The sequence below is a fragment of the Sinocyclocheilus anshuiensis genome, unplaced genomic scaffold, assembly GCF_001515605.1.
Source record: "Sinocyclocheilus anshuiensis isolate Anshui unplaced genomic scaffold, SAMN03320099.WGS_v1.1 scaffold278, whole genome shotgun sequence".
Lineage (NCBI taxonomy): Eukaryota > Metazoa > Chordata > Actinopteri > Cypriniformes > Cyprinidae > Sinocyclocheilus > Sinocyclocheilus anshuiensis.
The window spans coordinates 1,396,647-1,406,827 of NW_015546072.1; the positions used below are offsets into that span (position 1 = coordinate 1,396,647).

Sequence of the window (10,181 nt, forward strand, 5' to 3'; positions counted from 1 at the left end):
AGTTAGATGCTGATTGGTCTGCACAGGAAAACGCAACTATTTTACAAGGTGGTGGTTTTGTATGAATTTGTACGATGTGAATAGTAATACGATTTGGAGAAAAAAGACTGAAGGCCCACCTCTAAAAATAATCATCAGTGGGACGTAAGTATATTGTACAAAAACATACAAAGGAGATTTTACAGAATTTTTTTGAGATTTTTTTCAGAGGAGCCAGCTTAGGTTAAGTAAAAACAACAATTGAGGGGTACAGGTTTAAAAAGGCATGGAAATACCTGGAATATTTAATATTAGCATGACAAAGATATTCATAAAACAAAAAGTTTCAGTCATTTCACCCATCAGAGGACAGTGCTACAAGCTATACAATACTTTCACCTAGGTCTATGTTATGACAGGTCCTTACTGTGTTACCGCAAGATTGTGTAAGTAGCAAATGCCAGTTTGTACAGGTATGTAAGGTGTTAAAATAAAGAATTTGAAAAAACAAAATGTACTTCCTAATGCAGTCATAACATATACAGTACATAAGAAAGGCATGACATTTCACATTAAAAAGTTCCTAGTTTAAGTAAACTGAGTCTGAGTACACGATGACAAGTAAGAATTTTCTTAAAACCTTCAATGACAGTGCTGTGAAGGCAAGTGATATATGAATTCATTGAATGGGAGATTATTATGTCAGGTTAGGGTTAGTCTTTTCTTTTGGTATCAAGGACTGTTTTATCATTTAAAACTGAAAAGGCAAGCAACCACAGCACTATGTCAAAGCTTGATGTCCCAGGGAATCTTCAAATATAGCCTATATACACGTGTCTTGTGTTTAGAGCTTTTTTGTTACTACCAATAAACTTCTCTTTTCAGTCCTCAAGAATGATTATTTAATTATTTGTGAGTTGCCCAAGACTGTTTACCTGAATGGCCAGAATGTTTCAGATCTAAGAAACACAAAGAATGAGCTCACACTTAATTTAATTACACCACATGATTTCCCCAAAAAAGGAGGAAGCAAACCAAAAAGGAAAGTGCCATGGATTCTTAAGGGGCCTGAAGAATGTCAGAGCCTGTTGCTGTGAGATGAGGACACACAAAGGGCTCTCCTGCTGGTGAATTAACACGGTTCTGAAAAGGGATAAAGAGGTTCTCTACGTTTGAATAAAGATGGACCCAGAAAGTCCCTAGAAACGGTGACAGACTTTCACTGGTTAATTGGCGTGTCAATGGTTTCAACTGAAATGCTGCCTCCAAAGCAGTTTGAAAGCTGACAAGAAGCATTCAATGAATTCATTCTTAGGAACTCTGGAATGTCTTCCAAGATCAATATTAAATACTTCTAAAGAGGTCCAAAGGTGCTCAGCAATCAAACAAAACCTCAAAGTCACAGAGGTCAAAAATCGAAAGCCCTATCTTAAAGGCTACATCTAATTAGCTCCTATGCTTAAATTATCAATATGGGATTTTCATTGGCAGATGCTCACTTATAGCCTACTTTTACTGTGTAGCTGTACCATACAGTGATGCTATCAACTGCTAGTACCATGGTGCATATGCCATGGCATGGTACACCATATCAAAGAATATAATGGTACATGTTCAATCAAAACAATGCTATTGCCATGCTACATGATGTAAAATCATGTTATTTCACTTAACCCTTAAATCTTAAGTAGTCTGTGTTACTTCAAAGAACTGCATTTTCTCATGTAGCCTACAATCTGTTACCGATGTTTGCCTTAAAAGAACAAGTTCAAAAAGCAGTTTTATTTATATTTAAGTAATTTAGTAAGGCAGACAAGTCCCCTGGATCACTGCTCTCTCTTCTCTTGTTCTGTTTCTTTGAATGCTCTAGTAATAAGTTGTATCATCCCACCTCAGCTAGAGAAAATGATCTCTTTTGTTCAGCGTGACTTTCGACGATGTCTAAACCTAGATTCGACACAGTTGAAATGAGACGAACAATAACAGGCAGTTCGAAAGGCAAATATAACATATTTGTATTCCTCTTACCTTAACTGTGCTGAATTAACGGGCTGTTCGCTGATTAGTGTTTAACTTCCTGATGTGTCTGAGCGGATCTCCTAGTTCTGACGATAGCCTACACGACACGCGCCAGAAGGGAAGAGCCACAGCAGAAACCTGGAAACATTCAGCTTCACAATCACAGCTCTGGAATACATGGAAAAACATACAACATGGCATCGTTTAGAGGTCACGGATCCTAGTTCGGTGCTAGACTCAAAGGAATACCAGTTCGAAGCTCACTTCAGCTACTTTCTCATTGTTTCTTCACCGCCTCCTTTACTCCAGACCCTCGCGAAGTTACAATGGCTCGGAATGCGTCCATACGCCTACTATGTAGGCTAGTCTAGGTAGACAGCTCACTACGAGCTCACATTTTCTCTGATTTGCCCTCTTTTTCTTTGTAAAGATGTTTACATTTTTCTGGAGAATCTGATTAACTTTACCCAGTCAGTTCATACAAGAGGGTGTAGCCTATGTGGGATGGTGGGACATACAGCTGGATGTTTCCTCAAATATGAGCGAGATAGTTTTTGGCCCTGTGTTTCACACTAGTATAAAATGTTTAATTTGTTCACAATGTTCAACACTGTAGCAGAGAACTGTCATTTATGTTTTTTTCTGTTATTTAAGTTACATATTGGTTTTAATAGCATTCAGTTGAGGAAATATTTTAAACATTTGTTGGAACAAAAAGGCTTAAATCTTTCTTAGCTAGCATTTGTTTTTGTATCTTTAATTATACAATTAAACAGTCTTTTCACATTTTTGTAGGCTATAATTTCACAAAATTACAGCTTTAAAATGACACCAAATAAAAATGTTGCTACTTTGATTTTTCTTTGTTTTAAACATCTTATCACGATTTAGGTCCACCTATATCATTTTCACACAATACATACTGAAATGGTTTATTCATACTTTGCTGACATAATAGTTTATCAAACAATAATAACACTATAATATTTGTATGTGTACATAGTTTAAAACTGAAAAGTTGCAAGGGATAATATAAATAGAAGGCTTTTGAAAAGTAGTGGAAATGATGAAGGAATTATAAAACACTTCCAGGACAGTTTTAATGTGATCTTCATACATAAAACAAGTATCAGTTAGCCTACTACAAATCAGCAACATAAAGTCCAGAGACAAGGCATGGTTGCAGATGACACATTATACAAATATTACATGAAGATTGCCAGTCTGCAATAGTTTAAATATGAACTTTTCGAGGCCAGGGTAGTAAAAAGATTCCATATAAGGGCGTTAAAGTATGAATTAACAGAAGTGTTGTAGTACTAATGTGTCAACTCTAGAGGGCTATATTGTGTCTGTTAAATGAGTGAGATGGGATGCAAAATTGTGTGTAAAAAGTGCTCTAAATTAAAGGTTATAAAAATACACAATGTTCTAAATTAAAGTCAAAACAAACTAATGCATTAACAGTAACACTGTGTACTGCTATGTTATGAATGATTAAGTAAAGTTTAGGCCATATCTATTTTAACGTGCAGTATTTGCTGACCGAAAAAAAGCTTAGTCCAAGACGAAAGATCATGCAAATGCCTGTCAAATACCTTGACTGTGTCTCATCCTTACCTAATCTGCCCTGCAGCATTCAGGGCTGTCTTTTTCAACTCAAGCTTTTGGATGTAATCCCTGTGTGTGAAAGTTGGGAAATGCTGGAATGCTGGAATGCTGTACTGACTTGCCAGTAAGTGAAACATCTATGTTAACTCAAGGGGGTGAAATAGCTACTACAGATGCTTGACAGAATAGATGATAAAATGTCATATAACATACCAACCTTTTATTAATTTTACTGCTCAATTTGTCTAAAATGACTTATGTAGAAATATTTATTTTAGCAAATGTATTGCAATTGAAATGAAATTTTCATTCTACAAAGACAGCCCACTGTTTACACTGTAATTCTGTTTCTGTGTATCTGTCCTGGTTTGTTCTTAAACAGACTGTGACTTTCCTTGGCTGTAACATTTTAAAAGACATCTAGATTGAGATGAAGCAGAATGAAACAGTTTAATCTTCAGGGAAACTGAGGCTAGGATGGGCCAAAGGGCTCATCAGTGTCCTCAAATTGAGCTATAGACACATAGTCTTGGTTAGACATATAGGCAATACCTACAACAGCTCTACTGGAAAGTTAGACATTTCAATCCCAATAGTCTGTTTAGAAGAGGAAAGAATCTCCAATACAAAAATTCTTGCCATTATAAATTCTGGAGGGCCCAACAATAAGATTTTTTTCCCCCCTGTTGGGTCAGTACAATGCAAAAAAAATCTTTGTTTAATTTACTTAATTAAAATCAGCTAATGCAGCACAATTGCTGTACATGTTGTCTGAATTGTGTTCATTTGTGTTCAATCCACTTAAATATATGTGAAATTTTAATTTACTTAATCCATTTGTTTTGGGATTATATTAACTATTATTGTTGCAATAATGGAAATGTTTAGTTCCCAGCATGCTTTGCATAGGGCTGGGTTAAGAGCGTAAATGTAGAAATTAAGTTTTATTTTAATGCGTTTTTGTCTGAAGTGCAAGATCCGGTTAATATTTAATTTTTTTTAGCTATGTTGGACATTTAAAATAGTTATGTTTTTTGTGCTAAAGAGTAAAGCTCTTGGTTGTGGGTGTCTACATCACATTTTTTATAATGTACGTGGGTTTGTTTGATTAGAAATAGCTGGTTTAATGCCAGTGTAGTGAAAAGTAACTTCATATTTGTGCTGTGCTAGTAGAACTCTTTTAAATGTATGACAAAAATGAATGTCAAGCACTAACATGTCTTTCCATTTACTCAAAAACACGGACTTGAATTTAGTGGAAACTACTCAGTAAAACTGTGCTGATATAACTAAACGCACTGACTAAGTTAAACTAAAAATGAAATATATTACTTTTGTGCAACTACTTGCCTCAAAAAAAACAAAAAAAAAACTTTTGTTCAATGCAGCCCCACCAAAAAACTATAATTTTATTTATGCATTTTTATATTTGCTAGAAATATCTTGCTAGAATACATCTGGATACAGCTGGCATCATGATCAGAATGATATTCCTTGGTTTCTCCAATGTAGCTACTTTATACAATACTTTCGACATTATAATTAGAACACTGCCTCTGGGGAATAAGCAGCTAAATTACATTAATTATTTTCTAGTACTGCTTCTAACCACAAGGTGTCGCTCTAACCTAACTGAAGACTAACGTGTAATATGGGTGTTTTTAGGGTACTTGCACCACTAAGTTGTGTTGATGTACCTCACACTGATACGCTTTATGTGTTTGTGGACAGTCTAAACAATAATGAAAATGAAAGGGCTTCTTTTGTGTAGCTATCCTTCAAACATAGAGTAATGTTTCTCAACCAGGTGGGGCCCAACAAACCTCCAAGCGGGCCTTAAGTTTAAAAATAGGACAGAACAAGCATTAACATAAGCTAGTAAAACAACTCAAAATAACAACAACAAAAAAAAAAGATTTAAAGAAGGAGGGTTCCCACTGTCTTGAAAAACACTGATTTATGAGGAAGCCTAATTTTAAAACTAATATTTATTGTAAAGCAATGTAAATGAATAAAATCCAGGGCCATTTTTATAATGCAAATGAATGCAAATTATTGATGCAAATCGGTCTGTGAGGAAAAAAAAAAACATTTCTCTCAGATTGCAGGTCTTAATGTTATAAAACCTCGACGAGTCACGCTGTCATTCTGTCTCTTCATTTCTAAAGAACAATGTGGTGAGATATCTTTAAATAGTCTTTATTAACATTGGGAAATTTAAAACAGAATTTTCCCACATATAAATACAATCATACTGACCTATGTATCATGATCTATGTATTGTAATACCCATCAGCAGGATGGACTTTTTAAATATTACAATAATATTGTTATTGAAAATCGTAAGGAATCGAGTACATAATTGCATTTGGTAAGTCAACAAACAAAGGAAGATCCTCGTCTTCAAGAAAATCCTGAAAAATGTATAGATACGGGATATTATAAGGCCAATACGATCCAAAAGCATTACACTGGTCATTGGAGAAATCCAAAGGTTACTACAACAGGCCATAAATTCATCCTTTCAGCTGTTTGAGTACCTGACGGATGCATTGAAGTGGCTTGCACTAATCTGGCATACAGACGCTCACACTAATATTGCTCAGTGTATATTACAGGCCTAAAGCATACGCCACATCTACGTCTCGAAGTCTGCTAAATGTCAAAAGCTTTTTAGGTCAGCGGTTGAGTATCCTGAAACTTTGACTGATTGAACATTGAGGCAGTTTCCATGACGGGGAAGAGGCAAGCCAATAACATTTGGCTACAACATATGGCTCTGAATATCCAGTCTTAAAATACGACTGAAGATCCAGTCAGTGTAATTCAGTAGTGTCCTCAGCAGCATAAGAAACGTCCATTAACGCCAACAGCCAGGCACACGAAACCAGCACCTTTAAAAAGTAGAAGCCTATATGCAGCCATGTTCTTTGCAGGCTGCCTATTTCAGGGGAAAATTGGAGGAAACATTGACAAAAGTACAGGTGTATTGTTGACAATAAATTACGGTAGGTAGCAGTGGCACTGAAAAGAATGAACCCACCTCAAAAATACAAAATCAAGTGCAACCAAAGGTTTATCATTCCGTGTAAGTGAGTGAACAAGAGTTCAAAAGCACATCAGACTCTTTTTTGTAAAAAGGAAAGGAAAGTGGCATTAAAGTCATTGAAGGAGTCTAGCTGTCCTCTATGAGCTTAGCTAGGTTGTCTCTCAGCTCTGTCAGCTCGAAGATCTTTCCATCCAGAATCTCCAGCAGGGTTTTGAGGTTCTTGCGGAGGTTCTCCTGATCCACTTGACTTGACTCCAGACGTTGCTCCAGATCAGCCAACTGTTCCTCAAGCTCCTTATTCCGCAAGTCTGTATCCTATAACACACACCATGCCTCTTATGTTCACCAAGACTGCATGCATTTGATCAAAATACTGTAAAAACTGCAATATTGTGAAATTTTATTACAATTTTAAGGAAACTGTTTTATATTTAATATATTTTAAAATGTAATTTATTCCTATGATGGTAAAGCTGAATAATCAACACAATATTAGAATGATTTCTTAAGGAACATGTGACACTGAAGTCACACGATCCTTAAGAAATCATTATAATATGCTGATTTGGTGCGATGTAGAAAACAGTTGTGTAGTTTGAAATAGAAATCTTTTGTAACATTATAAATGTCTTTACTTTTGATCAATTTAAAGTACCATACTGACAACTAACTTTTATGCATATATAAATACATTTTCAGGACAGTCCTTACCTCTAACTTTTTAGTGAGTTCATCTTTCTGAGTTTGAAGCTGCTTTGCATTTTCTACTTGTTCTTTCAATCGCACCATTTCCTATGAAGAACACACAGGAAAGATGTTTTAAATAGAATCTGGCAATAACGCTGAGAATGAAGGAATACATTATATATTTTGACCATACATAATAACAACCAGTACCTCTTCTTTTGCCTTTAATGTGCACTCCAGCTCCTCTATTGTTTGGTTCAGCTCTGTTTTCTGGGATTTGATCACATTGGTTTGACTACTCTGGCTTTCCAATTCTGAAACCTGCAGAGTTGCAAAACAAAAAAAAAAACTTGTCACAATGCTTGTCACAAATTTAGTTACAAAGATTTAAAGATTTAAAGCATTAACATTGAGAGTGATTTGATAGGAAGTCTTTTTTTCTATAACAGTTGGTGAGGCCATGGAAAAAAGTTCAGCCTTATTTATGTGAACTTTATGTAAATGAGCAGCAACAGTAACGACCAATGAAAATGCAGACACTAAATTAAATCGCTGTTAGTGTGAACACTCCCTCATCCCTGTCATAGACTCACTATACCAACAGTTCAAGACAAAACTAGATCTATTGAACCATAGTACAGTATGTTCTTGATATGGAGTTACCCTCCCCTGCTCACCCGTTTGTGTAGCCTTTCAGCCTCTTCCTGATAAGCTGCTAGCTGCTGTTTCCATTGTTTGACGTTGGCTGTGGACTCCAGCAGAGCAGCTGTGAGCTTGGCATTGTTGCTCTTTAGTGCTGCAAGCTCTGCTTCCCAGTGTTTGTTGGTAGTCGGGCTGTAGAACAAAAAAAAAACATTAAAACAAACTTGCAATAATATCTCTGATGGTTAATGTTCATTTTAGACTGGGGATTCAAACTATAGCCCAAGGGTTTTCAAACTTTGTTCCCTCGAAGTACCCCCAACATTCCACTGTGAGGGAGCTAGCAGCTATTTATTTTCATGTATAAAGCCTTATATACTGTGTGTAAAAATATTACGTGTGGTATTATAAACACTTTTTTCTAAAACTGAACAATTGGCTTTTACATAGTCTCAGTCCTGAAGCCAACACAAATTATTAAAATATTATCTTGAGAATATTGCTTTGTATTAAGTATTAAGTTGTATTTGTATTAAGCTTTGTATTATTTTTTCCACCAAATAGACTAATAAAGACTAAAGAGATGTATAAATGTTTAAAACAAACCTGGGCTGTCAGTAGAATAAAATAGCTGTTTAATGTCATTATTTCTGACCAGTTCTTAAAGAGCCGTATTAAACAGTAATGTTATCAAATTTCATATTAAACTTTATTAATATCTTATACTACCCTTCAAAGTTTTGGGATCAGTTATATATGGGATCTATATATATCAGCTTATTTAATGCTTTTATTAAGCAAGGGTGCATTAAATTGATCAAAAGTGAGTTAAGGCATTTTATGTTACAAAACAGTTTTTTTTTTTTTTTTTTTACTTTCTTTTCAAAAGAAACAAAGAACTGATTTAAAAATTATTTCAACACTGAAAAATAATAAATGTTTCTTGAACGTGAAATCAGCATATTAGAATGATTGTGAAGGACCATGTGACACTGAAGACTGTAGTAATGAAGAAATCAGCGTTGCCATCATTTTTGATCAAATAAATAACTGCCTTTATCTTTCATGAACATTTAAAAATCTTATTGACCCCAATTTTTGAATGGTAGTGTACATTCAAACATTAACCCAAAAAACAGCCTTAAATTTGTTTTATTTAAATGTTTTCATCTCAAATTATCCACAAATCCCCAAGCATCCACTTGCGGCCCCCCGGTGGTCCTTGGACCCCAGTTTGAAAACTCCTACTGTAGACCATAATGAGGACTGTGTGTTGAAGTGGACGTAGGAAGAACGGCAGTTTAACCATGACTGTAATTAAAGATGGATTCCAGGTGGGTACAATTGTTTTTTAATTTGACCTTTCTGTTTTACCAAGACTTGGACGCAGTTCAAGAGCAATTAACAAGGATTATTACAAACTCTGTGATCCGAGTTCTGTCATTTGCATAAAAATTACAATAAAAAGTCTGATGGAATGTGACAAGCTGAAATAGATCAAAGTAGAAAGTTGCCTAATGATTATAAAGAGACAGAAAGTCTCAAAGACAAAAGAAGAAAGCCAATTCTTCACTTATGCAATGACCATCTCTCATCAGTCTATCTGTGTTCTTCATGTAGTGACAAACAAAATCAAGCATAAATTTACAATGTGCTCTGATCCTCATGTACTGACAAAAAATAAATAAAAATGCTGAAACGGTGATGCTGTCACACGGCCAGCGAACACATAACCAACCCACATCTATGAGGAATCCCATCCACTGTCATCCTGCTTAAAGGGATAGTTCTCCCAAAAATGAAAATTAGCCCATTATTTACTCACCCTCTAGGCATCCTAGGCGTATATGACTTCCTTTTTTCAGATGAATCCAATCGGAGTTATATTAAAAATTGTCTTTGAACTTCCAAGCTGTTTAATGGCAGTCAGCGGGTGTTGCAGTTCATCAGTCCAAAGGAAGTGAAATAAAGCGCATCCATCCATAATAAAAAGTGCCTCACACGGCTCCGGGGGGTAAACAAAGGCATCCTGTAGCGAATCGATGCGTTTTTGTAAGAAAAATATCCATAGTCAAAACGTAATAATCACATTAACAGTTGTAGACGGAAGCAGCTCCGGGCGGATGACGTATGAGGTAGGGTTGTGACGGTGAGGAAATTTTCCCACCGGTTAATCGACGTGTGACAACACCGG

At 35.6% G+C, this 10,181-nt stretch overlaps 2 protein-coding genes across 5 annotated transcripts in view; both read right to left on the reverse strand.

Annotated features, from left to right (window-relative positions):
* lhfpl2b (LHFPL tetraspan subfamily member 2b) overlaps positions 1 to 2,466 on the reverse strand; it is an 11,925-nt gene extending 9,459 nt beyond the window's left edge. The window contains exons 1-2 of one of the 3 annotated variants that reach the window (XM_016501065.1): positions 2,263 to 2,466; positions 2,008 to 2,166 (exon numbers count right to left, since the gene is read on the reverse strand). The gene's annotated coding sequence lies outside the window, so the exon portion shown is untranslated. Of the gene's footprint in view, positions 1 to 2,007 lie in introns of all 3 variants that reach the window. The other 2 variants (XM_016501066.1, XM_016501064.1) reach the window with 2 other exon arrangements.
* Positions 2,467 to 5,713: 3,247 nt separating this feature from the next.
* homer1b (homer scaffold protein 1b) overlaps positions 5,714 to 10,181 on the reverse strand; it is a 31,754-nt gene continuing 27,286 nt past the window's right edge. The window contains exons 5-8 of one of the 2 annotated variants that reach the window (XM_016501067.1): positions 8,023 to 8,179; positions 7,556 to 7,666; positions 7,370 to 7,450; positions 5,714 to 6,973 (exon numbers count right to left, since the gene is read on the reverse strand). In XM_016501067.1, the coding sequence (XP_016356553.1) occupies positions 6,785 to 6,973; positions 7,370 to 7,450; positions 7,556 to 7,666; positions 8,023 to 8,179 (538 nt within the window). In that variant the 3' untranslated portion in view covers positions 5,714 to 6,784. The remainder of the gene's footprint in view (positions 6,974 to 7,369; positions 7,451 to 7,555; positions 7,667 to 8,022; positions 8,180 to 10,181) is intronic. The other variant, XM_016501068.1, reaches the window with a different exon arrangement.